This window comes from Melanostigma gelatinosum (assembly GCF_949748355.1).
Source record: "Melanostigma gelatinosum genome assembly, chromosome: 6".
NCBI classification, from domain to species: Eukaryota; Metazoa; Chordata; class Actinopteri; order Perciformes; family Zoarcidae; genus Melanostigma; species Melanostigma gelatinosum.
The window spans coordinates 9,118,001-9,145,953 of NC_136639.1; the positions used below are offsets into that span (position 1 = coordinate 9,118,001).

Here is a 27,953-nt window from a genome sequence, read left to right on the forward strand (position 1 = left end):
CTGTACTGTTGCATTCAATAGTCAATAAAACATAGTGTGAACCTACAACAGCAGGTTCCCTCCAGAGGATCTCCAGTGCCATGGCGCATTAAATCAGGGAGGGAACGCTTTCTGCTCTTCAATGGAGCACTATCACTGCCTGGTGGTACTTCAAAGTACTGCAGCCTGTCTAAATGGATCGCCTCCCTTTTTAAAGGCAAACTAGAGGAAACGGTACAGGCTTTGACCGACTACCATGCCACTCCAATTCATTTTCATTCTTGGTGATGGTGTGTGCTTCAAAAGCTCATTACCTACAGCCTTCTCTACTGTGAGGATAGAATTCAGCTCAGGTCTTGTCTTTTCTCCCAGAACTCACTTTCAATCACTGTGTAATCGAGGCATTTCTATTACCTGCACGGTGTTAACTCTGGTCCTCTTCCTCTGTGTGTGTTGTAGATAGTTCTCTTTCTGGAAAGACCCACCCTTCCACTCCAGTCATGTACAAATTCAGGCCGTCCTTTGGCACCATGCCTAAAGTCCACTACCACACTGCTGGAGAGAAGGTAAGGCATGACTTGTTTGGCACTTATGCAAGATGTATATTCTTAATATAGTATAGTATTTATGTTATTATGATTATTAGCTCTACCATATAGCCTGGGGTTCATTTCCTGTTGCAAAAGCCTCAGTAGCAGTTAAGTACAATGACTTCAATCATATTTCCACTTTGATTTGATGTGTTTTTCTGCTGTTTGCTACTCAGATTGTCATGCCAGATGACCGGAAGACCTCGGCTATCTTGGAAGAGGGTGTGCGTGGCCATGACTACCGATCTGAGCCAAACCTGGACCTGCCTGAGTACACCAACACTCCTCTCCACCGCACCTTCCAGTCATCTCCCCTCCAGCTGGACGCTGACCCCATCAACTCCCACTCTCTCAGCCTGAAGCAGGGCCACCGTCGGCCAGAGAAGGGCCAGCTCTCTGCCCTGCAGCCGCAGACAGTCACCTCCACGCCGTACAAGAGCGTCTTTTCGCCCAACACGCTCTCCAACCGTAACGGCAGCTTGTCTTATGACAGCCTTCTCAACCCCAGCATCTCCCCAGCCACTGCCAGTGAGTGCATGGCCCATCGTGGTATGCCCACCGTGGGGTTCCACTCGCCCTACCTGCCCACCAAAATGTGCCACATCCGGGAACCTGACATGCAGAGGCACCAGGTCACCCCCGCCTACAGTCCAGTGATGCCACCCAAGGGGGTGGGCAGGCAATCCCCTCACCTAAGGGAAAGGGACCCATCCCCGGTGCGCTATGACAACCTCTCCCAGACCATCATGGCCTCCATCCAGGAACGAAAGGAGATGGAGGAGAGGGAAAAACGGCAGATACTGCATGGGCGCTCCCAGACCCATATCTATGCCCAGGACTCTGTCGTGTTTGATGGGGGCTATGGCCTACCCCCCAATGCTTGCTACTCAGATGGGCCTCGTGGCCCTGGCTCTAGAGGCCCAACACCCCCAGCTTATGGAGGCTCCCGGGACAACCTGATGGGGGTCGGCCTGGTGAGCTATGGGCAACGAACCCCCGTTTTGCGCCATGCCGGCTCCACGCTGGGTCGTGCCCCTAGGACTTCGACCACCTCCCTGCACACAGATCACATTAGCAGCAACAGCAGCCAGAGCAGGGCCGCTTGCCCTGAGGGCCTTTATCGTTCCCCGGCCCACCAGCCCCACTCCCCTGCTATGCCCCGATCCCCCTCCTACTCCCACCAGAAACTCTCCTACATCAATGCCCATGAGAGGACAGACTCGGCTCGCCTGGGGGGCCCAAGGTATGAACCCTAACGTTACACCTGCGGGACTGCATGCATTGTACTGAGCAAAAAGGGGGGACTGGTGGGCATTGAATGTATTCCCACTGGAAATCCTGCTCCTTCTGCTGGACACAGCCGGCAGTACACGGGCACCAGTATACTCGCGTTTACTTAGGCAACGTATCGCATTTGTAAAAAGTGTATGTATTTGTTCAACTGTAATGTCCATTTATTCATGTTAAGTAACAGTCTGGTGTGAATTCTTATTTTCTGTTCTAATTAATGTTTGCCTTTCTAGTAAAATATCCACTTTTGTATTATTTTACAAATGAATAAAGTTGTGTAATTCCTCTCATTTCTTTTTTCTTTTGCATGCTTTTCACCTACTCGTCTAACATTTCCACATTGCCTTCTGCCTCACTAACAAGGACACTTTGAACCAATCATCCATGTTCTGCATGTTTCCACCAACCTTGTTTGGTTTGTGTTTTAAACCTTTGCCTCTTTGTGGTGAACACTTACCCTTGTTCTTCTCTTTCCACTCAGAGAGGCCATGAAAGTTAACGGGCAGATGGACTGCCACCCCAGTGCCAAGGGTTCCACCATCAGCCCCAGCCGCCACAGTAACGTCAAAAAGGTGACGGGTGTAGGAGGCACCACGTATGAGATATCGGTGTGAGCAGGGACACTGCATGGACCTCCAATGACAACAACCACCCTCCTGCAAAGAGATGCTCTCCTGTTATTTTAGTCAAGAGTCAGGGGCACATAGCGCTCCCTGTTTTGGATTTATTGTCCAATCAGAGGACCTGTCTGCCCTTGTGTGGGTCCGTCTAGCCAAATGCCTGTGTATGTTCGTACCAGAGGGGTTGTTTGTCAGTTGATACCGCTGCCGGCTGTATGTGTGAGTGTCTCGTCGTTAACATTTTGTGGCTCATCATGTTGGTCGTAAGAGAGGAACGTTAATGGTATTACTTTTGTCTCTCAGCTGTGGTCATGAAGCGTTTCGTTGTTCCAAATGTCACACACACTTTTCTCTAGAAAGCACTGAAGGCTGAACAAAAACACGACAGATGAATTAAACACTGACAATCCTCACTGTGGACTTTTGTGAGAAGACTAAAGTCCTTTCCAAGTAATTTGACCTCAAGAAGTCACGGTGCTTCACATTAACTTGTACTGTTCATGCCATCTGCAGCGTAGCTTTGAGAAGCGATGGAGGACCGATCCGTTAGATCAGCACCAACTGCATTTGCAGGCAACACGAGATAAAAGAGTTGAGAAGCAGGGGAAGGGGATATCGAGAGAGGGAAGTCATCGTATGGTGGTCGCGTTCCAAATTCATTGAGAAAGGCGTGTTGATTAAAAGTAAGATAAAAAAAATAATTTCTCAGGAATGAATGCAACCAGCAGAGATGCTCGTTGATATTAATTCACAGGCTTCAATATAGTTCAGCCCCCTTTATTCACTTCACAAAGGTGCAGTGCATCATCATCGTAGGCCTGTGTTTGTTTTAATGACGTTCAGTTCGGGGATTTCAACATGACGCAAGTGCTGGGAAGATATAGATCCCAAGAGTTCAGGAGGAGTCCAGCCTTGCACAACCAAAACTTTCTGTTTGTGTTGTGTCAAAAAAAAGAAGATAACTTGTTTAGTGTAAGTTGTTTGTGTTATACTCATAGGAATAGAAAGGTGTAGAGAAACAAGCCATTGTCCCATGTAGTAAAATGAAGATAACTGGTCAGTCATTTATTATTTTTTTTAAATGTTTTTTTTCCTTTTTATAAAGCCATCCTTTCAAAAGTGATGTTTGATACATTTTTTATAGTTAATTAAGCCTGGAATGGATGTCTTATTTTGAGTGGAGTTTTTTTGTTGCTAAATTATAAATTCAGTTTATAAATGAGGTCATTATAATGGGTAGAAACCCAAAAAGTAAATATAGCTTGTTTTCCCTTGCAGTGTAAAGAAAAGGTATGATGAAATGTAATTACAAGATATGTGATTTGAGCAAGTGAAATATTTAAGTCAGTCGTTGACTCGTGAACAGTCAACGACTTGCCAATGTGTGCTGTACACAAGTCAAGGATTGGGCTTTAAATAGATGCTCTTTGAGATTTCAGTGGCAGAACAAGGCGACGCACCGCTTAATTTCTCACGAGACGGTAGATGGGTGACATCATGAAGACTGAAAATATCAAATCAACCAATTTGCAGCAGCTGTCTGGTACAGCTTCAGTATTACCCGACGCTCAAGAGGTGCAAGACTTTTTTTTATTATTTTTGCTGTTAATTGAAAAAAAGTTACAGAACATGTATTACTTTTCGACCATAAAAATTAACTGATAATATCCAAGTGGACGTTTTTATTTATATTTTGCACCAACTAAATATGAAAATACATGGATGTAAATTGGTAGATTCGGTCCAGCCACATTTGCATGAAGGATAAACCGTTGTTGCCTTTTAAGAGGAAAAGCTACCTTTCACACACACAATGACACGTGGCTCGGTGAAACACTATCGTACAATAAGGGACAATGAATTAACATTCGTGTTTTGTATGGAGCAGAAAATGGCAGGAATGACACTTAAGACTGGGTAAGACAGGCCAACGTGCAAGGTAATGAATGATCTTGCTTAATTATGGAATGACATCACTTTTTACAGGATATTTTTTCTTCCCATTTCTGGTGCATTCATAGATTCCTTTCTCCTGAGTGTGATGGCCAGTAGCTGTGGTAGAGTCGGATGTTATCGACACACTCGCTTTAGTAACAACCGTCTGGCTGGCATGGTCTCACTCAGCTGCCTTACCATGAACACAGTAATGTGAAGTAACAGGATACTCTATTCAAGTCATGTATTTCTGAATGGTTAAACATCGTTTCTGTTGTAAGGCGGTGGTATAACAGGGATACTTTTTTTTGGCAAATCTGATGGGTAATTGTCAGCGTAACCGCTAACTGGAACATCTTGAAACACATGGTGTTAGCTGCTATGTTACCTGAAAACACGCCCCCCCCCCCATCTATCACGACCACATACACAAACACTATCGATGTCATTCCTCCATAAGATGACTGCTATTAGTCCAATGATCTTTTTTTGGGGATGGACATCACTGCAGGTCAGGGACCCATTCCTGACAGTCTGTAATGAATCTGTTTTATCAGCCGTGAGCTGATTTTATTTTTTGAAATTATAGAAAATTCAGTATGTATTAAAATATAGAATATACTATAAATGTACAAGTTCCTATTTTTGTGAAGAGGAAATATTTCCCAATGATCTAAGCAGAGTAAATAAAGTTTCCAACTCTTTGACTGATTCTTGTGAATTCAAAAGACACAACATTGATATTAAGGTCCGTCTTTAATATGCCATAGACGTTAATCGTTTAACTTTTGAAAAGTCAAAGTGCAAAGCACTCGTTTGCATATAACCAGCTACGCTATCTATACCTGCATATTTTACCGTTGGCTACAAGAGATTTTTACATGAATGCAAACATGGTCCTTGACAGCTTTTATTCGAAGGTGGAGGAAACATTTCCAATCATTTGAGCGCAAATGAAAAGCAACATTTCATCCATATACATGTATTTACAGATGCACTGGCACTTTAGAGGCAAGGTTAAGAACTCAATTAGTGGAAAGGAAAAGGAGAGGGTGGTGAGCACACAGATCAGATAGGGCACACTCTGTTACATATACTCTACATGCTTTAAGTCTGGGAATGTTATGATCTAAAGAAGGAGATTTAAGTCAGAGCATAGCTGTACCAAACTCTGATGAACCGTTGACTTTGGACTTCATGGTATTCAAAAAAAGAAAAAAAAATGAAGTGCTTCTCTAATTGCATCTGATCTATCAGTTAGCCATCAGTGGACACTGCGATCTGCAGTACTCATCTGATGCCACTCAACTGTCTGGAGTGGATTCCTCTTCTATTCAGTTCCCAACAGAACTAAAGAAAGGAGGAAACAAGAAAGAACTACTTCTACAAGGCAACCACTGAGAAGTCTTCGCCGTACTTGTTTCTAGCAGTGGAAGCATGGACAGGGTAAGAAGGCCCACTGAGATGCATCATGGGATGTTATACGTATAATGCACCTCCATAATGCCTGGTCCCCTGACTCTGTGCTGCTAACAAGCAGGCGACATTATCCTCTCCCCCTACAAACAAACTCTGCTTCAGAATAACAAAACAACAAAAATACCCCAATGTGGGAATTATCACTATCACAAGCCTCTGTTCACAGTTTGTTAAATGTAACATTGAACTGTTGACAAGGATGGAAAGCGGTGCAGTCCATGGTGTGGTGCAAAGAGGGAAAAGGGGTCGGCTTCGTGTTTTTTTTTTCTCCATAAATTCGCTATCTTGCATTTTCCCCTCAGTGGCATCAAGGACTTGTGATCTTGAGGCAAAACAAATAATACAAATAAAAAACTAATAATATGCAAGTGTCCAAATTCAGTTCATTTAGAGTCTATTGTAGAAAAAGAGGAAAACTGATAAATTGAAAATCAGCAAAGCAAGTTCTTGTTTCTCAATTTTTCTCAGCCGTCACCTCCTTTTTCTCATCTTCTTTCTTCTCAGTCTCCTTTTTGACCTCTTTCTTTTCATCCGACGCCTTGTCTTTTACGGAGAGTTCCTCCAGCTTCTCTGCCACTTTGTTTGCGGTATCAGTGTTGCCTGTAGCAAAACAGTGAAACGCAGTCAAAGAAAAAGCTGTGAAAAGTTTGAACACAATTCATTTGTCTTTACAGATCACACTCCCTGTGTGTTACTTTGTTTAAAATCGTTGACAGTTGGATTGTGAGGCCAGTGAACAGTCATACTTGTGTTAACCTGATAATTCTGAATAGTAATGTCGCAGAACATAAGGACACCAGCCTTTCACAAAGGTAGTAACGTGTTACATTCTGCACAGTCATATAGCAGTCAGAAAAAGTTCCAAGCTGGAGTGAACAGCAAAGAACAGAGTGAGTCTGCATCGTTATGAAACTTGTCATGCAAGACATGTTACCGCTTGTATTGTATTGTAATTATATTTAAAACAGTACTCAATACATGTCACTCAAACCTGAGTAGAGCAGTGTAACAAACACCACATTTGTTAAAAGAATATGACTTCAGTTTCATGTACCTGTTCCCTCCAGAGTTTTTCTGACCTCCTCCTTGCACTCGTCAAACTTCCCCTTGAACTTTTGAGCATCTGTAAACAGAACAGAGTTGGTGAACATTCACATCAAGGTGCTGCTGTATGATTGCAAATGTAGCATTAATAAGCAGCCCCACTGGCCAAACGGTGGACCTGTTCGAAAATAGCTTCTGGGACTTTGTTGCCCAGAGTTTAGATGCAGAAAATGGGCTTCTTGCAGGCGTTTGTCACTACTTTCAAGTGCAACACTGGACTAAAATGTATAAATACTTACTTTCTGCATTTAAAAAGCGTATTGCCAGGAGTTCAGGTTTGGGACTTTCGTCGGCATAATCTGCTAGTGTGTTCCATACCCATGCCCTGTCACTGCCAGCATTGGGCTTCAGCTCCATGGTCGGTACAACTGTAATTCACAAGAGGGAAAATAAACACTTTGAAGGCAGAGATGAAAGCATTTAGAATATATGAGGTCATCTTATTAAGTGGCTGCACAACTATCAGCTGGAAATTGTTGGACTGCTTTTGCTTAACGGCTAACTGTATAAGCTCAACATTTTGATTAGTTTGGTACCATTTCAGTTGTTCCCAAAACTACTGTAAAACAGCAACTAAACTCACTGTGATGATTGGCACAAATCTTCAAGGTTCGGTCTCTCCTCATCAGAAGGCGGATTGTGCCCTTCTCTTTGTGTTTCAGCAGCTTGACGTCACCGGTTCCTCTCTCCTTCCACTCCGGTGGGTCGTTCTCAGAGGCAAAACGATATAGTTTAGCCCGCCTGGGGAAAATATGATATGGCTTTCATAAATATAATGTGCTGGCTGCTCAGCAAAATGTATAACAGATTACAGCACTTGATACAAATAACATGCGAGGGAACAAAAGGAGTCACGAGTGTATTAAAACAACCTACATTTTAAAGAGTTCCTCCTCATCCTCCTCTAATGTTTTCACGTCCTGCTCAGGAAGGCACACGATCGGCTCAAAGTGGGGATCATGATTAGAGTCTTCTACATTTTCTGCAGTGGTCTCATGCTCTTCCTGGTCCTAGAAGGAAAAGCAGCGAATGCGTGAACTTAAAGCAAAACACTTCCACATATCTGTGTCAGACATTCAGAGTAAGTTAAATAAACTCGGCATGTGGATTAGGTCAGTGTGATTCTTTAAACATTGACTGGAACAAAATGACCAACAGGCCATGGATGCTTCAATGGAGGGATTTAAGAGCTCATTGGTTAAGTAAAGCTTTTGTATGGGAACTGGCAGAGCCTTTAGTAAATCACTATTGCTGAGCACAGCATCTTTAATTCAATTTGGAGTTGCATGTTCTCACGTTGATGTGCATACGACTGAACATACACAACAAATATGGCAAAAACACATGCTCTTCATACAAAAGAAAACCCTGAGGTTAAAGATAGCTAACTTATCCACACAAAGGGCGCAAGTTCATGACCCGTGGGAAAGTGTGAAAACACCCACTGTGAATAACTAGTGGGATTCATAAGAAACTGCGCAAACGTGGGGGACTTTCCTTCCTCGGGGTGGAAACCCTACTTCTACACCAGGGGTCTCTAACCGGTAGGGTTGCATGGTGTATCGATACTAAAAAGGTACCGCGTAGGGCTGGGCGATATGGCCTAAAAAAAAAATCTCCGATTTTTTTACAAAAAATCCGATTCACGATTTAAATCGATTTTTTTCCCCCAAAATTTTTTGCAGATGACAGAAGCTGTTGAAAACAATTTTTTCTTTTATTTTGTGATGATTTTCCCAAGTAGGTTGATAAAAATAAAGTGCAAACAAAACCTGAACATTGTAGAAAGGTGCCTGTAGTATACAAAAAGTATTTGGTCACTCTTTTGTTTGCCTGAATCATTTAAATATAAAATTAAATTAAACATAACATTAAATGGCATTAAATAGTAGCCTTCCATTGTAAACAACTGTGCAAATGTAACTTTTTACAGTAAGCTTTTCTAACTGAATACACTGATACAAACACAGCATGAAATAAAATGTATATGACCCTTTAACATTCACATTTTCAAAAGTGCAACATCTGATCTAACATCAACATAACATATTTTGCACAGTAAATAAGTGCATGTAAACAAAATCAAGTGCATTCACAACATACCCAACAGTATTAAACAGTAGTGCATGTTTTTTCTAAATATTTTTTGCCAGGAAGACAAGCCTGTCTACTACCTCTGGCTTCAGGCATGCACGGTGGCATGTAACAATGCCCCCCCCCACACACTGAAAAGCCTCTCAGAGGGGGCACTTGTAGCTGGCACAGAGAGGTATTTCTTTGCTAAAGTACTTAGCCTTGGAAAGTTAAGTTGGTGACGCTTCCACCAGTCAAGTGGATCGGTGTCTGGGTCAACCTGCTGGACCACAGGTCAGTTGTTGCGGAGTAGAATGACATCCCCTCCAGCTCCGCAGAGATCCTTTGGCGTGTACTATTGTACAGCCGAGGCAAGGCAACGTCAGAAAAATGTTTACGGCTTGGTAGCACGTACCTGGGGTCCAAAGCTTTGAGACGGTGAATAAACCCCGGCTTTTCCACGGTGTATATGGGCACCATATCTTTTGCGATATACATCGCGACTGCATCCGTGATGGCTTTCCACCGGGCACTCTTCTTCTCATGCGGAGTACAGTTGGTGAATGTCTCCAAAATGCTGGGTTGTTTTTGTGAGGTGGCGGCGGCAGCAGTGAAGCTGCTGGCCGCCATTGTTTTAGTTTGTAAACAATGCGCGCGCACTCTACTACGGGAAAAAGGGGTGGGGGCGATTTTCTCGATTTTCAATAAAACACATCGCCTTAAAGCACACATTCGAATTAATCGATTAAATCGATTTATCGCCCAGCCCTAGTACCGCGGTACCTGTACGTTAAAAACGAGTAGCCTTAGCCTAGTTTGACAACAAGCCGATATGATCATGAGGTCACAATGCACACACACGTGTACTAAATGAAACACAATTGATGCAAAATGGCTCCATGCTGGTGGAGCCTGAGGGTGGATCTTGAGCTAATTATTTTTATTTTGAGTTTAGGAAAAATAATTATTCCATGAATTAAGATAAAATATGAAGTGAAAATATCAAACTCACTATGCAAGTAAATGAAGCATTGTTTATCCACCCACTCCCACAGACAGTCAGACAGATGCCAGAGTCAGCAGCAATCATGGCACCTTGTAGTTTTCATTAATATCTTGCTGTTGGCTAATACTAATATTAATGCCATTTGTTAAGTGTTCAAAAAGCAGGGCAGGAACAAGCTGGTAAAAAAGGGAACCGTACAGATGTTTTATTTATTACTAGTATAGATAAATATACCAGTTCTCCAAAAAGATAAACATGTTCAGAGAGAATATAATTGATAAGCAAGAATGAACAGACTCTTCTATGTTAATTCTTCCCACAGGCAGTGTGTCATATGTTCAGAAACTGTAACTATTGATAAAAGCGGCAAATGAAGTGCACTACGAGGCAAAGCACAACTCCTTTGAACAAACGTACCCACTCACATCTGAAATGAAGACACAGAAAATAAACCTAAGAGCCCAATATGATCAGAATCCTAACGCATGAATTCACTGTCCCAACAATGTTGTTACCAGAGAGAATAGAGCTGAAACAAGTGTTAATAGCCACAGATAAAGTCCATGCTCACTGATTTCTCTTTTTAGAAGACAAAAACATAATACTGTGGCTTTTTGATTGACATCACTTCACACCTGAATGAACTGAATTTAAAGCTGCAGGACAATTCAGTGAAATACATTTTTCTAAAATGAATTACTTTATTTTAAGATGCACATTCTTCAAAAGCTTTCTGTTATGTCAGTTATTATTTAATCCAGCCATTATTTTACTTGAAATGAGAAGAACATTTATTTATGTATTATTTATAATCCATCCAGTTAAATTTGAAAACTGAGAATAATAATAATAATAATAGTTTGTTAAAATATAATTGATGTGTACTTTCTTTATTTGATTTGACAGTTGTTGACTACACAGAGACGTTGTTACTACTACTAGGCTTCTTGAATGAATATATATATATATATATATATATATATATATATATATATATATATATATATATATATATATATATATTCTACACCATTATGCTGTTAGCACGTTAGCTACATCCGCTGCGGGAGGTATTTAAGCTATACGAAAGCCAGTGACATTACAATAGAAAGCTATAACAGTATAATGTATTTAATAGAGAGCAGTGGCTTTAATGGTGGTTATATAAAAACATTTGGGTTTTTTTCGCAGTTGCGTTGTTAACTCATTGCTGTTAGTAAATAGTGTTCAACTTTGTTTTTCTAAGACAACTCATTGCCAACGATAGTTAACGAGGCCTTTCGCTAGCAGGCTAGTCGAGAGCTAACGGTGATCGGTTCACTTTTCACACCACGGTGGGTTTCGTTAACCAACACCACAGTTAATTGGACAATATATTCAGGTGACACGGTTTTAAGGCTAACTGACACTCCACTCACAGTAACATTGTTACTGCCAACTGCCCGATAATACACAGTCACTGGCTCCAGCGCCCTGTTATTAAAGCTAACGTTAGCTAACAAATGTTAGCAACTTGTCGTGCTTGGCAGACAAAGACAAGCAACGCAGGGATCACCATCGTCTTTGGCCAGCTGGTTGCATGTTAGATTGTTAAATACTCCGTTCAAATTGCTGACGACTGCAACAGTTATTGTTCGCGGTTGTGTGCACAGCGCCTCCCTGAGCAGCTAGCGAATGACCAGTATATGATGCTAATATTAACATGCTGACTGGCTGCACTATTCAGGGGGCTTTTGAGCGTATCAACATTAACTCAGAAGAAATGAGTACGAGTATAACATCTAGCAGAAGGCTTTTCTAGTTGCGCTTTAAACTTTCATTACATCATATGGCCTCGAAAACAGTCAAATTAGCTCATACAGCATCACGAAATACATCATTGTCGGCATTTCTCGCTCGCAGCTTCCTTTACAAAACTTTGACGCATTTGGACATATAAAATACCAGGTTTGCCATCAAATTTCGATCCAAATGCAAAGATAGTGCAATGGATGACCTAAAATGCGTGACCTCACCTTCGGGTCTGCCATATTAACTTAGATGTTTGTAGATTATGGAAGTAGTTAGATAGATTCAAATCCCAGACTGGCCGCCGTTTCCCCCCTCAGCTGCTCTCACTTCCTGCTACGGCTTTCGCGCGCCGAATTTCCTACGTATGCCCGCGCGTCCACATTGTGAAAGCGCGCGCGCACCGCCTCTCTAGTCTCTTTGCCTGTATCACAAATCACACTTGAGAAAATGCTGTTTTTATTAAAAATATATACTGCAAAAATGATATGCTTTAATAAATTGAAATGTAAAACTTTAGATGGTGAATCTTAGGATATTCTATGCATAGAGAGAAACGACTGGATCATCATAATACATTAAGCAAGGCGAGGATATCAGTTAAACATTGTTGTGCAACAAAGTAATGTCTTCTAATTTTTGTAATATGTTAATAAAATAAGCTATGAGCGCTTACTGAGCCTCTTTATGAGCGCTTACTGAGCCTCTTTCTCCCACCATCTGCACATTTATTCACTAACATGCAACATTTTAGCACAGTATAGTTTTGATAATTAAGGGCCTGAACTACATTTTGTAACCTCTGTTATTTTTAGTTTATAATGAGCTGTTGTGGAGCATTTGGTAAGTCTACAGTTTTATTAAAAACACATTTTCACTTGAAGATAGATAAAAAAGGTTAAAAGAAGTTGAAACAATTAATGGTCAACAGAAATCCTTTAAACGCATTTTTTTTTTTATTAGTCATTTCACACTGTATACAAGGACATGTAAATGTAAAGTACCGAGAGAGACGATCATTTCCCACTGAAGAAGATGGACCTTATTTAAAAAGACGACTACCACTTTAAATGAGATCACAGTTCTCTGCGCTCCACGTGGTTAAATCAACATGGCAGCGCCCTGTACCCTTCTGTGAGAGTGGAAGTTGAATATAAAAAGGTAGGTACATGAAAGACATTGTCTCTACTTCAATCGACTGTGACCGTTGCTGATATTTAGCATGACTGGAAACAGTAAGCTGTTAGTTGTTAAAACAGATAATGGCGAATCGTTTTCTTTGAGCAAGGAAGAACGCAACTTCAGTGTATGTTTGTTGCCACCTCAGCCTTAAGCGAACATAAAATACCTCTTTGTGCAGTGCAAGTGCCAAAACTCAAGTCCGCAGAAGCAGTTAATGCATTCACATAAAAGCAGTTTTAAGTTGTAAACGTTCCTTTTTTTCCTTTTCAACATTACATTTGGATTGTAAAGTTTATTGAGTCCATTATAACAAGTTACAATGTCTCAACCAAGCTTGATATTTGAGCACAATCTGTCCAGCTATCGTTTGATTATGAAAAATAAAGTAAGTAAAAACGAATGTCTGGTACTGTTAACTTGGTTTCACATATATTTATTCTTTCTGAATGTAATATCAGTCTGCTAATCGGATTGTTATTTTCACAGCATCAACAGAGTGATGGCAGATGTCAGCAGCAGCCCAGTGGCTGATACTCCAGCCTCACACGAGGAGAAGCTGGATGACCTCCCTCAGGTCTCCAACAACGATGATGTAAAGGCCGACGACAAAGCAGAAGGGGGGAACGAGGCCGCCTCTGACCCGGACATGTACCGCTACATCAAAGAGGACCTCTTCACCTCCGAGATCTACAAAGTGGAGATCAAGAATCTCCCCAAGTTCACTGGTTTCAACGACCTGAAGAAGTTCCTGGCCAAACACGACCTCAACCCGCACAAAATCAAGCTGTTTGGCAAGCAGACGTTCGCCTTCGTCACCTTCAAGAACGAAGAAGAGCGCAACAAGGCCATGAAGATGGTCCATGGCATGCAGTGGAAGGGCCAGGTGCTCAGCGTCAGGCTGGCCAAACCCAAAGTGGACCCCATCCTGAGGAAGAGGAGGCAGGAGGAAGGAGAGATGGCGGGAGGGCAGCCCCCATCCAAGCGAGCAGAGGGGGACGAGGAAGAGGAGCCGCTCAGTGTCCAGATAGCCAACGTGGTGACTCCTCTGTGGAACGTGCCGTATGAGGAGCAGCTGAGGAGGAAGGAGCAGGAGGTGGTGGGGGTTCTGCAGAGGCTGGCCAAGTGAGTGCTGTCACTTTATACGCAGTCTGATTCATCCATGTGGTACCATGTGTGTCCACCGCTGATCTGCTGCAGGTGTCGTGCAGTATCAACATGAGAATTTGACCAAATGTTCTCCATTGAAGGGCTTCTCTGTTTCTTCTTCAGAGAGATCGGCAGCACCAACAAAGCCATGTTGCCGTGGCTGTTTGCGCAGAAAGGGAAGTACAACAGAATGTGTTGTTCTCTGGAAGCTATCCGACCGTCTCCTACACAGGTGTGTCTACATGTCGGGTCTAACTCATTTGACTGACAAACGCATACGGCGCACTGTTATACTTTTTACAATACATTTAACACCTTGTAAAGCAGCGGTGTGTCTAATATCTCCTTAATCCCGTTTCATATTTCTCTACCTGCATCGTGGCAGACGGACTACAGGAACAAGTGCGAGTTCCTCATTTCGGTGGGTGCAGACGGGGAGGATAAGACCATCGGTTTCCGCCTGGGGAAATATAAAGGCGGCTCCTGCGCTGTGGTGGGGCCGGCCGAGACGTGCCACGTCTCGGCCGAGGCCAAGAGAGTGGTCAGCGAGTTTCAGAAGTTCATCAGGTATCGTCGCATGGTCGAGATAGTCCACAGCGAGGAACGGATATGGGAACCCAAACTACATTCGCATGCAGTATTTATTTTTTAGGGTTTCATAGACATGAGACTTAAAGAATCAAGTCTTCGGACATCGGACACATTTCCGCCATTGCATTTAATGTCGCTGTTGTTTTGCCTACAGGACAACATCGTACTCTGTGTACAGTCCTGAAACATATGAAGGACACTGGAAGCAGCTGACTGTAAGGACTACGAGAACCAAACAAGCCATGGCTGTCGCGTTCTTCCACCCGCAGGTGAGGAGGAGGAGGTTACGTTCTCTTTACGAACGCTGTGCGACCCTGTTTGCTGACAATAGAGTCGCACGGTTAGAGTTCTTCTTTTTGATGTCTCTTACTTGTTTTAATCGCTCCTTTTAGAAACTCCAAGAAGACGAAGTCAAAGCATTAAAGAGCTCCATGAAGGCGTACTTTACAGAAGGAGAGGGGAAAGACAGCGGAGTAACCTCTCTTTACTTTGTCAGAGAGGGTCAAAGGTAAGAACAGAAATCCTGATGCTCAATTAGTCAAGATGCAGGACAAACAGTGGAGCGCAGACTATGAAAATATCCAAGTCCTGCACTAAATGAGTGTTGTTTTTTTTTTGTCTTGCCAGGACTTCTCCTAACCTAGAGGACTTGCCCTGTGAGCTGGTGGCTGGAGAGAGCAGCATTCATGAGGAACTCCTGGGTCTAAAGTTTAGAATATCTCCCCATTCCTTCTTCCAAGTAAGAAAGATGTACCTCAGAGAAAAGTCCTTCTGTGTTTTACAAAGCACAGATGCATTCTGGTTCCAGCTGTGACATGGGTCTTGTGTTACCTGGCAGGTGAATACAGGAGCTGCTGAGGTGCTGTACTCTGCTGTGGGGGAATGGGCCCAGCTGGACCAGGACAGCACCGTGCTGGATGTGTGCTGTGGGACGGGAACCATCGGCCTCTCTCTGGCTAAGGTGACGTAGTTGTCTGTAACACAAACTTAATTCACCTGTGACTATGTGTTGATAATGACAACTGACAGGAGTTAGCAATAGACACTGTAACAGTCTTTCATATCTCATCCTTTCCGTGTATACCTTCTTTTTTTTTTTTTAACTCCTTTATTAGGGTTCGTACAATTATTGGCAAAGAGATATAACAATGTTCGCACACAAAACACATTTCAAATGTTCTATTCTTTCTTTGTTTTGACATCTTTGTTCTCGTTTGTCTTTAGAGGGTGAAGAAGGTGATTGGAATCGAAATGTGCCAGGAGGCCGTGGAGGATGCCAAAGTTAATGCAAAGGTCAATGGTAAGAGACCAGATAATATCAAATTACCTCCAGTGATTCCATGTATGGAGTGTGAATATTCATAAATGCAGGACTGTTGGTAATTCAACCAATAGATGTTAATTCAACAGTTTCCCTTGGGATTAATAGTTTTTTAAGTAGTTTTTGCCCCCAAATTTATTGTAGAAATGAGTGTTTAACTGGTTGGCGGAGGCAGTAATTCTAGTTTTTCCTTTGTTTGTATTTGAAGGTCTGAGTAATGTGGAGTTTCACTGTGGAAAAGCCGAGGACGTGTTCCCCAACATCCTCAATGCTCTGGTGTCACCCAACGTCACAGCCATTGTGGATCCGCCGAGGGCCGGCCTACGTGAGTAAACGGCCCAAACCGTGAAAAATGAACGTTACTCACCTCAGGATTTGTCACATATTTAAGTTTTTTTTGTCTTTATCAAACAGATTCCAAGGTTATACTTGCCATCAGGAGGGCAGATCATCTGAAGAGGCTGGTTTATGTAGCATGCAATGCTAAGGCAGCCATGAACAACTTCATTGAGTGAGTGTTTTAATGTGGTGTTTTTTTAAGCAGCAGTAACTAATTCAATTTGTTTGTGAGATTGAAAACAAAAGCCTGAATAACTATTTCCACTGTCATATCAGATATATTTTGAAAGGTGGCCACTCCTATGAAATGGTGAATCTTAAGTTAGATCTTTCTGTCGTTTAGTCTGTGCAGAGCACCATCCAAGCGAGTTCATGGGGCTCCATTTCGACCGGTGCGAGCCATGGCCGTGGATCTGTTCCCTCAGACCATGCACGTGGAGATGCTTTTGCTGCTGGAGAGAGTGGACTACGACTCCTAGAAGACCAGCAAGCAATAAGGAGACGACATTCTGTGCCTTCTGATACCCACACTACCATGCTGTTTAGTGTGCCAGAAAAAGATTTAGTATGTCAGAAATATCAGGGTGTCCTACTGCATCAGGCCGTATATTAGTGAGGATGTGATTCGGAATTGTCATAACATTGCATTCTGGCTTGCAAACTGCTATATGGGGATGTCCAGTTGGACAACCTGGTAGTTTTGGCACATTGAAATTGACATGTATTAGAAAATACGCACTCTTTTCTGGCTCACTGAATAGTATCGTATGGGTTTTGGGACGCTCAGAGGGTCTTACCTTTTAAAAACAGGCCCTGTCCTTTGATCGGTAGAGTGGGCTTTCCATACTAGAAATGTATGCACTCACTTCTTTGACATTTGTTCAGTGTTTTTTTCCTGTTTAAGTAAACTGAAAGGTCTTAATTTTAAAGGATCAGTTCATTCAAATCCTCTTTCGTAATGCAGTATTAATTCATGCTTCACATAGAGTTGCTGTTAATACAGTGCTTTGCACCATTTGGTTAACTGAGCGTTATGGACTGTCCTTTGGCCTATTAAAGTGCCACCTCAGTTTTAACTTGTTTCATCATTCTGGAACTGAATAAAAACAGCCTTCCTAATCATAGTCGGGACATTTTATTTTCATAACAAATATCACTAAAGTCATGGAGCTCACGTTGCAATACATACTTCATTTTCTGGGCAGCAACATCTCAAACAATTCATTGGTACAACTCAACAGAAACACCTGGAAAAGCAGTATTTTCTTCTCACACTGACAAACGCACAGAGGGGAAAGCACATTCTGAAAGCGATTCACAACAAGCCTCGTGGTTAAACTGTCCTTGAATATTTCATAGGAAAAAAAAAAAAACTAAAAACATAGGCCAAATACTTGACAAGATGCACAGCAGTTTCTATTTTGTTCCAGCAAGTAATGAGTATTTTCCTGTGATGTTTCTACTGTACAGTTTGCAGCAACATTAACTATAAAATGCATCAGACTGTATGTAAGGTTTTGGTTTACACACAATCCGCTTCTGTTGGACTAAATGACTTGACCGCAGTTTGTTCACATCAGTGTACCAAGTACATTTTAAAAAGGCTGCCTTTTGTAAAAATGCATTCTACTTGTGGTCAGAAAATACTGTAACAACGATGGCAAACACACACAACATACACAATCCATTAAGACTAGTCTTAAAAATCTGCACACGCTGGAGGCATTTTTCCCTCAAGTATCCGATGTTTCAGAGGCCGCCTGCAGTCAATTTCTAATTGGCTAAACAATAAACGCTTGATCAGGTAAAGGGGGCTTGGTCTTTCCACTTCCTGTTGAAGGGTGTTTTAGGTCCAATGCACTATACTGAATCCTTCATGAAATGGATCAACTAAGGCAACACGTCATCAACATGACCTCTTAAGGGCACCGCAACTAAACAAGAGACTGAAATGTACCGACTGGTTAGTTGGTGTGCTTGGCGTTAGTGCTTTAATAAAAAGCGAGCAAGAACTAAGAGCTTTAAAGAAATGAACATAATAGTACTCCGCGCTTAGGCTTACTGCAGAGTTGGACGTCTTTCTAGTATTGCAAAATGCAAAAAGGGGGAGGAAAAAATTAAATAAAGGCAACAAGTACCTCAAATATCCCCGATGCAGTTATTCCTGTACCAACAGCATGATCAGTCAACACAAATATTTGACAGGACACAAGTGCATAACAATATCTCTCAATAGTCATCACTTCACAACGCATGTTTTTAAAATCGTGCGAACCAAGACAGCAGCGCGGGGGGGGGGGGGGGGGGAGGAGAACACCGACCAATAAAATACCCAATAAACAAGTAACGTCGATTCCTAATAAAATGAATGGTATAAATACACAAGTACCAGTAGTCCCTTTCGAATACTTGAAGCACAAAACTAAACAAATGGGTGCTGGTACTCTGTGACTGTTAAAAACAACACTTTCAAACAAAACAAAAAGGTGTGTAGTGGTTTTTGCTGTCAAAAGAAGCGTGCATTTCTATTTTGATGTGGTTCATGTGTCACCTTCTCTGCAGCCCGGGTGTGGTTTCTCCCCCCCCGCCCGAGTGCTGTCGCGAGGCTGCATCTAGAGAGGTAGACGATATTTGCTCGAATGTGTGTTCGTGCATTTAGACCTCTCCTGACTTTTACCAGCTGAACCAATGAAACACGGGCGAAGGATGTAAGCAGTTCTACCGGCCGGGTCAAAGTGGAACGACATCGGCGTTAGACGTCGGTGATGCATAATGAAGGGGCTGGATGGTGGGGGTGCGATGTCTGACAGTGACTGGGTTTCAGTGCCGTGGTTCATCAGTGACTTCCAGACTCAAACGTCGACGGTGCAGAGGGGTTCACTCCCGGGCTGGGCAGACTCCATGATGGTCATCTTGGGTTTCTTCCTCGTTTCCTCCTGGTACAGAAACACAATAAAGTTACCATACTGTGAGGAGTACATTGTGAAAATGGCGCAAAATGTGAAAAATCAAGTACGCTCAATCCATTCTCAATTCTAAAATATACAAATCTAGGCAGTGGCAATGTCATTTTGACCACCGGAGACCGACAACTATGCTCGTAAAGACGGCAATAAAGAGGACCAATTGAGACCCTGCAGATTTACCGTTATCTGGATCAGAACTACAACCTTGTTTTTCCCTTCAATGAGCTCTCTGGTGACAAGATGTCCGATGTACAACAAGTAATCCTTGTCGAGGGAAGAGAGGATGAACAACTGTGAAAATACTGTCCTAAATTTAATCAACTTTATTTCGCTGCTTCAGTTTCAGGGTCCTGCTTTTGTGACGGTGGGCTCACTGGAACAATCAGATCCATAATTGTATTGTTAACAACTGTGCTTTCATAAGATAAAATGTCTGATTTGATTTCGGCTGTGACAGACGAGCTGTATGTTTAACACTGGGCAGAATCAAAATTACATTTTCTTTCTCTTCATATTTACATAAAAAGGAACAATTCTCACCCTCTGCTTGGCTAGTTTCCTCATTTCCTCTTGCAGTTTGTTCAAGATATGGAGGTTTGGCTTGTTCTTTTTGGCATACTGCTGGAGCTCGATCACACTCTTGTCGGCGCTCTCCTGCAAAAGATCGGCCGTTATAAACGTCAGAGATGTGCCATCTTCATTACCAGGATATCATAATCACCATAATTCATATTTCACTTGTTGAAGTTAACAAGGCAATGGCAGGTACAACAGAAATTGTCTTGATTATTCCTTATTGAAAGTGGCAATCTTTAAGATGTCAGTAAGGGTTGATTTACAATTTCTATTGAAGAGATTTAAGATACTTGACATATTTACTGTAAATAGAGCTCAACATCAAACAGATTTAGCTCTACAGTTAGCGTTTACGTACGTACCTTCTTGACCAGCTTATTGCTCTCTCTGCCGTACATGCGCAGCAGTGAGCCCCAGTTCTTCACGTGAGGATGAAGCATCTGCAGGATCTTCTGAGAGGCCAGCTGTTTGCCAACCCTTTTGTTCTTGCCTGGTGGCACATGTGCAAAACATGTCACTGAAAGCTACGTACATGTTGGCTCCACAAGATCACACACACAACAGACATGGTAATAAGAATCAAACAGCAACTCTCCATGTGGGGAGATGAGGCTCAGGGTCTACTTACACCAGCCTCGCACGGTGTGCTTCCCACATGTCATCACATATTCACTCTTCTGGTTTTTCCCTGGGATCACCTCAAACTTGACGCTCGTGTCTCCCATCCCATGGTTTCTAAATTAAAGACACAACTCATTATAAATACATCTGCAACCCGGCAGAGCTGTGACAGAACAGGTTATTAAAGGGTGGTTTTGATGCTCTTTAAGTGGGGTTGTATGAGGTACTGCGCATTCCCCCAGTTAACAGACCGGAGTACCAGTACGCGAGCAATGTACTGTGTACGGGGGCAGCACCCAACGAGATATTTAGAATATTAATTGATTGGTGGCGTTGTGCTTTAGCTCTTACCTTTTAAGGCACTCATGAAGAATCTGATATGGTGAAAGTAGTCCTGCTTTGTTGGTCAGCTCATACACCCTCGAGTCTTCTATATTGATATGATTAAAATACTGCGGAGCAGAGTACACAGAGTGTTTCATATTCTACCTTTGACAATTATTTTCCATGAGCTCACGCTGTTCCACATAAATGTTGGCAATAGGAGGGGGGGGGGGGGGGGGGGGAAGAGTACCTCCAGTTCATCGCCCTCAACAGGCTTCTCCTCCGAGGTCTGCTTCACAAAGTCAGGGATGAGGATTTCCAGTGTGGCTCGAGCTGAAGTTCACCCCAAATTACCAGTGAAGTGAGAGCAAAAGTAGTTTTACGTCGTACAACATGTAGATTTACCTGTGCTTTACCTGTGATTTACCTGTGATTTACCTGTACTTGTCAGGCCACAACAGGTAACAGTAAGCATTTCGTATGCATCAGCTGATTACAACTATAAATCACATATATTCCAGTCAGTGTCATCTACCTCTAACATGATGTACGAAATACAGTTTGATTATTACCACAACCAAGTTCTTTATGGGAAGCCCTTAAACCCATTTAATAACTAACAAAATATGCACAACGATCCGCAGTAGTGCTCGATCACAAGGCTAAGTACTGGAAATAAAAGAACTTACCAGCTTTATTCTTGGCAAGTTTTTTACTGCTTGCGGTTCCTGTGCCGTACGTTACTCCATCTATAATGACCGACGCTCCAAAGGGCTCACTTGGGTTCTCTATGGGGCACACAAAGTCAGTTGGATTTGATATTTTGAAAATGGTCAACACCACATGTTTTATGTATGAGGTGGTAACAGCAATAATCGTGTGTGGACCTTTCTGTGACTACAGAGAGGGTGATGGAAATGTGCCTCCTGGGTTGTAGATGACAACAAAATGAGCAGATTTACACATCCAAATATATACCAGTCCCAACATGCTAACTTATTTTTTCGTGAACAATTTATGACCGATAAGGCAAGAGGGACATAGGACTTTATAAACCTCAATTCAAAGAAGAACTTACCACATTCAAAAAAGTTGTAAACAGGTCGAACCTTCAGGACACGCTGCATGTATTCATGCAAGATGCAAACTTCTGACTTCCCGTTAGGGTTGATGACAAATTCTGTTACAACAGAAAAATGGAAATACATCAACAAACACACTTTGAATGGACAGCTTTGATAGTAGAGATATGTCATACAAATAACACTTATAAGACAAAGGCTTTTTTAAACTGATCTTAAGTTGTAAATCAGCAAGTTTGTTTGTGTTTGAACTACACTGCTGCAGAGTGACGACCACCGGTCAGGTTCATCACAATGCAAACATACAGATGTTGGACAGATGTTTTTAAATCGCTTTTTGTTTTATGGAAGAGATTCATAAACTACATGAGGCAATATCTAAAAGGATGTTGTTTTGTATGGTTTCATTGGTTACTGATAATGAAAATAACACCTGCCTTCCTCTTAAAGAACACCAACATGAAGCTATAGCACCGCTACCTTTCTTAGTGGGAGCATCTTGGACAGACAGCGTGATGAGTTTCTGGTTCGCAGGCAGGATCGGTCTCTCTGTCTCTGCCTGCTTCCTCTTCAGGTCTCTGTTGAACTGCCTCCGCTCAGCCCAGGTACGAAACTTCTTCACCGTGACTTGTTCAAAGTCAAAGCATTTTTCCAGGTACAGGCGGAACTCTTCAATTTCTGCGAGGAGGTTTTTATAAAAGTTATATCACTCAATGAAACGCAGCCAGCAGAAACACAATTACCTTTCATAGAAGGGTACCACTGAACAAGTACTCTGAGAAGCCCTTACCTATGGACTCGTCCTTGCACACCTCCACCTTGGCCCTGACTTGTCCTAAGGCTCCGTGGGCAAAGTCACAGAGGCGGGACCTTTTAATCTGCAGGCTGTTATCGGTTGCATCCTCTCCATTTGGCTCACCGTCGGTCACAATGGCAGGAGGGACGATGTCCTGCTCCTCAGCTGCAGCACCTGCCGTCTCTTCACCGTTTGCCTCCTCGCTGGGCTTTACAGGAGACTCCTCCGCATTGGGCGTCACGTCCGCATTGGGCGTCACGTCCGCATTGGGCGTCACGTCCGCATTGAGCGTCACGTCCGGATTGAGCGTCACGTCCGCATTGGGCGTCACGTCCGCATTGGGCGTCACGTCCGCATTGGGCGTCACGTCCGCATTGGGCGTCAATGGGGACGTGACGCCCGCATTGGGCGTCACGTCCCCATTGAGCTCCTTCTCCTCCCGATTCTTCATTTTCCTGTAGTGTAGGCAAGGGATGCTGCTGGTAGGAGGGTCATGTTTCTGTGTCAGGAAAGAAGAACGAGGTTCGTAACAACATGTTAACTGTATTTTTAAGAACTATGAGGCAGCTGCTGAACACTGACCAGCACCACAAACTGGTTTAGAGTACTGACACTGAGGTCCCCCCCCCCAACTAATGAGATCAAAACCCCTGCAAAACTCGATACACTGTTCACATCAGTGTGGCAAGTTAATTAGACGTGACACTTTGTGTTGCATCTTACCCTAATACTGCCAGTCCCAAGGAAGTAGGGCCTGGACCAGGTAACCACCCTGGTCTCTCTGTGAAGGTAGACGGGAATACCCGAGTTATGGAATGTCATGATCCATCCATCTGGTAGAGGCTCAGTGGGGGGACGCCCACGACCTGGCATAGGGGGGAGGGGGATATTAATGCAGCCACTAATTACTACACTATTCCTTTTGTGGGAAACCTTTATGGATTACCGCAAAACTCATAATTGTGTGACAATCAGTCGAGAGGTTTTCAGGCTTGGAATTAATGTTAAAAATAGTTTTAATCTAAAGTTGGGTTTAGTGTAGCGTATTAGGAACAAACATGCAAGGAAAATGTTACTTAACTTTTTGAATATCAACATTAGACAACCCAATAAGTACTCATTCAAAACACACACACCAAGTAGGACTATATGAAAACCGTATTGTGGTAGATTACAGCACACTTGTAAAGCCCTGCAGAAGGATTTATGTTTTTTGTTGTTGTAGTAATGTCTATGCACTGGTGCACCGGTATTGAAAAGATGCAGCCGTTTATATTACAGACGGAGGACACAATGTATTGAGAATTGCATCGAGAATTGTTTAAAATCGTTGACAGTTGGATCGTGAGGCCAGTGAAGATTCATACCTGTTGTGATAAAACTGAATAGTAATGTCGCAGAACATAAGGACACCATCCTTTCAGAGAGGTAGTAACGTGTTAGATTCTGCACGGTCATGTAGCAGTCAACAAAAGTTCCAGGCTGGAGTGAACAGCAAAGAACAGAGTGAGTCTGCATTCTTATGAAACTTGTCGTGTACGACATGTTACCCCTTGTTATTTTTAAAACAGTACTCTAAGGGGTGGATGTTGTAGGTCAGTTTACAAGTTTATTCAGTCAAGTTTATTCATTTACTGTCAAGATTTCAAACCTGATTAGTTTAGGGAGTCCTTGCATGTAGTGTTTTACATCTCCCCACCTGACCAACACCAGTGAGCGCGTGTAAAGGTGACCATCAGCGTGTGCCGTTTGATTGTGATACTATGTCAGAGCACTACAACACACAGAGGAGGGTTACTTGGATGTCCATTATAGTTGTGCAGTTCTTACCACTATTAACCAATTTACTGAGTAGACCCTGTATTGTCATCTACGGCAGCAATGCACACTGTTGTGTAACACAATCGTGAAAATTATAAACACAATACTATCCTATAACTTGTAACAGATGTGACAGGTGTGTAGCATATCCTGTTAAAATATTATGTTGCATTGTAGCCCATAGTACTAAAACCACAGTTCCTAGTTAGTACTCGGCCCTAAAACAGACCGATCCACCACTCACTCTTCAAGACAGTCTTAATTTTGGTCATCATGGGCTGAACACCTCCTTCACCATCAGACGGGTGATCGCTGTCACCGCCATATTTGTCCTCCGACGGACGCATCTTTTTTGGGACCGGCATGCCCTCCTCCAGCAGAGCATCGACATCATTGTCAAACTCCTCCTGGAAGAGTCAGTGGTTAAAGCCGGGAGAGAAGGATGGGCTTCGTCTGATGCGATGCCATGAAGTGAACCGTTGAGAGAAAATAACAAAAAACGTGCGGCACTCTACCACAATAAAGACAAACTCATCTGTGACATTTTGAGGCATAAAAGTTAAATACTTCCGAATGTAGAAACAGATTATATTGAACCTATATATCAACATCTACTGCAAATTAAATTATAAACATTTAGCAGCTTTGATCTATCTTTTTTTTATATTAGTATTGCATCGACAGGAAAGCCAGCATTTAATGGGAGACATAAAAAATGGCACTAACCTCTTCCAGCACCCCACTTGTCATTTTCAGTAATAAAAAGCAAAACAATAAACAAAAAACATTTCTCTAAATGTCTGCTGCTTAATTTGATCCTGACGTAACCACTCATGTCTACTGGTGCAGAAAAAGGTCTGACTTTTTATGCTTTGAAGGCCACAAATCCAATGCCATTCAGCTGTATAAACACCAAATAAAACAAAAAAAGTGTCTGCATGGCTACAGGCGATTTATATTTTGACGTCAGTTAATAATATTATGAGAAAGCTATAATGAGAATGTTATTACGGCAGCTGTAATTTCCTCTAATTATGTGACATTTAGAGGTAAGCAGCAAAACAACACTATTAACGTTACATGTTATTCTACAGAGAATAAGCACCTGCATATATGACTGGCCCACTCTGTATGGCGCATTGCTTTTCTTTTCACTGAACCTTGTTTTTGTTGTTGCCGTGTCTGTTTTGCCATAGTAGTGGCCTCCTTGACAGGAAATGAACACCCGTCGCTTGTTTGGTCTGTACTGTAGTAGGCCTACGTTATTTCGGTTTGACAGTTCAGGAGAAAATGGGTGTGTAGCTGATAATGACAAATGTTACTGCAGACGCAAGAACAGACGTACCTCATAGGCAAAAGCCACGGCCTCCTCATCCCCTTGCTCCTGCTGAGCTATGACCTCAGACTTAAAGCCACCATGCGCTGCGTCGTCATGATCCAGGAAGTTCTCGTAGATGTCGTCCAACTCATCCAGGACAGCAAACTCTACCTTACTCTCCATGTCTACATCTGCCTCCTCTGCTGTTGTGTCCGCTATGTTCCCTTCTCCGAAGCATCCCTCACTTGCTTCCTGCTCACTAGTCGAGTCATGCAACTCACCATTAACGTTGTCTAAGCCATCATCACTTCCTCGCTCCTGCCCTTCGCCCGTGTACAGAACCTTCCGGTCTTTGCTATTGCTGCTGCTGCTGCTGCTTTCGGTGAAGCTCACACGGATCTTAACATCTCTGAGCAGCTTGAGGTTTGGTAGGAACCCGGTGACCGAAGGAGCATGGCGGGCTGTTCTGGGGCACGTTGGGTTGGGACTAGCCTCATCTGAGAGGTGGTTATAGAAAGTTATAGAGCCCGTGCTGAGGGGCTGCTGTGGCTCGGCTTCCCCGTCCCCTGGGGTGTATGTGTATCCATCACCACCAGAGCTAACGTCCATTACCTCTGCGTCACTGGACGTTTGCAGGGGAGGTGGTGGAGGTGCTCTGCCCTCATCTTGGCTAAAATCATCAGGTGGCTCCAAGGGGAGAGGGGGTAGCACATCATCTATCTCCATTTCCTCTTTCTAAATAGACTACGATTTACACAAACTGATGTATTCTAAAAAGCTGACCTGTTCAGAGACTCTGCTTATCTAAAGCCAGAATGCATGCAGAAGCACATCCCTGTCAAGATCACGTACCAGAGGTGAAAATGCTAAGCTGACTACATTGTTCTTTTCATTAATGTAGACAGCTTTCAGAATCACTGTCTCAATTATTGGAAATCACAATGCATTCAGCTTAATATGGGATCTAGGCACTGATCATCCTCCACTGGCATCTTCTGGAAGCTAGAAAAAAGGACCGGTGAGAGTAACTTTAGATGTCAGTTGAGTGAGGTCAACTTTAGGACTACGGTGTTGGAATAATGCTTAAGATATTTAACACAGGCGACTAACTAACGTTACTACTAAGAAGCTGGAATAAAATGACTTCAAAGTGACACAATAGTTCATTCTGCTTAGGAATATGACTCATATCCAAGTACAAATATGAAAGCAAATTAACCCTAAAATAAAACAGTGAGGGACCTCGTTTTAGCGCATCTGTTCAGTCTACAGCTGCACATCAGGCCGCTGGTAATGTTAACATATATGCTAACATGCTAGCAAGCAATCGTAAGGCGGTAACGTTACAGATCTACGCGGCTGCAAAACTGTTACGCTAGTCAGACAACAGTTTATTGCAGAACTACTCACCGAAAAATATGACACGACTGTCTTCTATTGGACACAAGGCTACCGTTCTAAATTGTTATATTCTAAACGCGGCGCCGTACTGCCTCAACTGCAGCCCCGCCATCTTGAAGAAAACCACAGCGGCAAACCAACTCAAGTCCCGCCTCCCAGTACCGGCGTTTTGTAAATGATCGATCAGCGGGCCAATCACAACAACGTTTTGTCGACAGCTACTTGTATGAGTCAACCAGAGCCCTATAAAGACAGAGTCGCGTCAACGGAAGTTTAAAATGCTCGCGGGCAATTTGCATGCGTAGATATTGGTAGAAATCGGTATTAGACAGATAGACAGGATTGTGATTTATGCTCATTAGTGCTCATTAAATGCATCGATTTACAATATTTAAGAAGGAGACAAGACATACGTATTTAGATCTATCAATTTCAATGTCGGCGAGCACAAATTAGATCCACGAAATTAGGGGAGCGTATAATGACTTGAAGAGTTTTCATTTTGCAATTACACAAATTTTACATGCTTTTTTTTGGCTTGTTTTTTAAGTGCTGATTCTGATATTTTTAGCCATGCTTACCCTGAGTCACAGACTATAAGATCT

At 42.7% G+C, this 27,953-nt stretch overlaps 4 protein-coding genes across 5 annotated transcripts in view; 2 read left to right on the forward strand and 2 right to left on the reverse strand.

Moving 5' to 3' along the window:
* Positions 1 to 5,113, forward strand: part of zdhhc8b (zDHHC palmitoyltransferase 8b) — a 58,085-nt gene extending 52,972 nt beyond the window's left edge. The window contains exons 9-11 of the mRNA XM_079270620.1: positions 439 to 545; positions 746 to 1,812; positions 2,341 to 5,113. Of these exons, the coding sequence (XP_079126746.1) occupies positions 439 to 545; positions 746 to 1,812; positions 2,341 to 2,473 (1,307 nt within the window). The 3' untranslated portion in view covers positions 2,474 to 5,113. The remainder of the gene's footprint in view (positions 1 to 438; positions 546 to 745; positions 1,813 to 2,340) is intronic.
* A 197-nt stretch (positions 5,114 to 5,310) lies between these two features.
* ranbp1 (RAN binding protein 1) lies at positions 5,311 to 12,209 on the reverse strand. Of its 2 annotated transcripts, XM_079270622.1 has the most exons (7): positions 12,092 to 12,209; positions 7,874 to 8,007; positions 7,581 to 7,738; positions 7,237 to 7,365; positions 6,948 to 7,016; positions 6,369 to 6,493; positions 5,311 to 6,215 (listed from the first exon to the last, which is right to left on the reverse strand). In XM_079270622.1, the coding sequence occupies exons 1-7, from the start codon at positions 12,104 to 12,106 to the stop codon at positions 6,201 to 6,203; spliced, it is 645 nt and encodes a 214-aa protein (XP_079126748.1). In that variant the 5' UTR covers positions 12,107 to 12,209; the 3' UTR covers positions 5,311 to 6,200. The 2 variants fall into 2 exon arrangements, with proteins under 2 accessions (XP_079126748.1, XP_079126747.1); XM_079270621.1 differs by having other exon boundaries at positions 5,311 to 6,493.
* Positions 12,210 to 12,958: 749 nt separating this feature from the next.
* trmt2a (tRNA methyltransferase 2 homolog A) lies at positions 12,959 to 17,567 on the forward strand. The gene is made up of 12 exons (XM_079270604.1): positions 12,959 to 13,025; positions 13,533 to 14,168; positions 14,316 to 14,424; positions 14,578 to 14,759; positions 14,938 to 15,052; positions 15,176 to 15,291; positions 15,411 to 15,522; positions 15,622 to 15,744; positions 16,008 to 16,083; positions 16,313 to 16,429; positions 16,519 to 16,615; positions 16,787 to 17,567. The coding sequence occupies exons 2-12, from the start codon at positions 13,546 to 13,548 to the stop codon at positions 16,920 to 16,922; spliced, it is 1,806 nt and encodes a 601-aa protein (XP_079126730.1). The 5' UTR covers positions 12,959 to 13,025; positions 13,533 to 13,545; the 3' UTR covers positions 16,923 to 17,567.
* Positions 17,563 to 27,472, reverse strand: dgcr8 (DGCR8 microprocessor complex subunit). Its single transcript, XM_079270603.1, has 14 exons — positions 27,358 to 27,472; positions 25,975 to 26,949; positions 24,874 to 25,036; positions 23,532 to 23,674; positions 22,803 to 23,307; positions 22,493 to 22,690; positions 22,009 to 22,110; positions 21,620 to 21,718; positions 21,181 to 21,263; positions 20,958 to 21,058; positions 20,614 to 20,720; positions 20,348 to 20,475; positions 19,950 to 20,063; positions 17,563 to 19,379 (listed from the first exon to the last, which is right to left on the reverse strand). The coding sequence occupies exons 2-14, from the start codon at positions 26,671 to 26,673 to the stop codon at positions 19,296 to 19,298; spliced, it is 2,526 nt and encodes an 841-aa protein (XP_079126729.1). The 5' UTR covers positions 26,674 to 26,949; positions 27,358 to 27,472; the 3' UTR covers positions 17,563 to 19,295.
* Between the last annotated feature and the right edge of the window lie 481 nt (positions 27,473 to 27,953).

Bases quoted from the DNA above. Each gene is read 5' to 3' on its own strand.
- ranbp1 (XM_079270621.1), bottom strand. The intron at 7,739-7,873 runs GTAGGTTGTTTT...TATTTTCCCCAG, and splicing joins GAGGAGGAACTCTTTAAAAT to GCGGGCTAAACTATATCGTT. The intron at 7,366-7,580 runs GTGAGTTTAGTT...TGTGAATTACAG, and splicing joins GATTTGTGCCAATCATCACA to TTGTACCGACCATGGAGCTG.
- trmt2a (XM_079270604.1), top strand. From the start codon at position 13,546: ATGGCAGATGTCAGCAGCAGCCCAGTGGCTGATACTCCAGCCTCACAC. The intron at 15,053-15,175 runs GTGAGGAGGAGG...CGCTCCTTTTAG, and splicing joins TCGCGTTCTTCCACCCGCAG to AAACTCCAAGAAGACGAAGT. The intron at 15,292-15,410 runs GTAAGAACAGAA...TTGTCTTGCCAG, and splicing joins TTTGTCAGAGAGGGTCAAAG to GACTTCTCCTAACCTAGAGG.
- dgcr8 (XM_079270603.1), bottom strand. From the start codon at position 26,673: ATGGAGATAGATGATGTGCTACCCCCTCTCCCCTTGGAGCCACCTGAT. The intron at 25,037-25,974 runs GTACGTCTGTTC...TGACTCTTCCAG, and splicing joins CCGTGGCTTTTGCCTATGAG to GAGGAGTTTGACAATGATGT. The intron at 19,380-19,949 runs GTGAGAATTGTT...TTTCTGTACCAG, and splicing joins GGAAACTAGCCAAGCAGAGG to GAGGAAACGAGGAAGAAACC.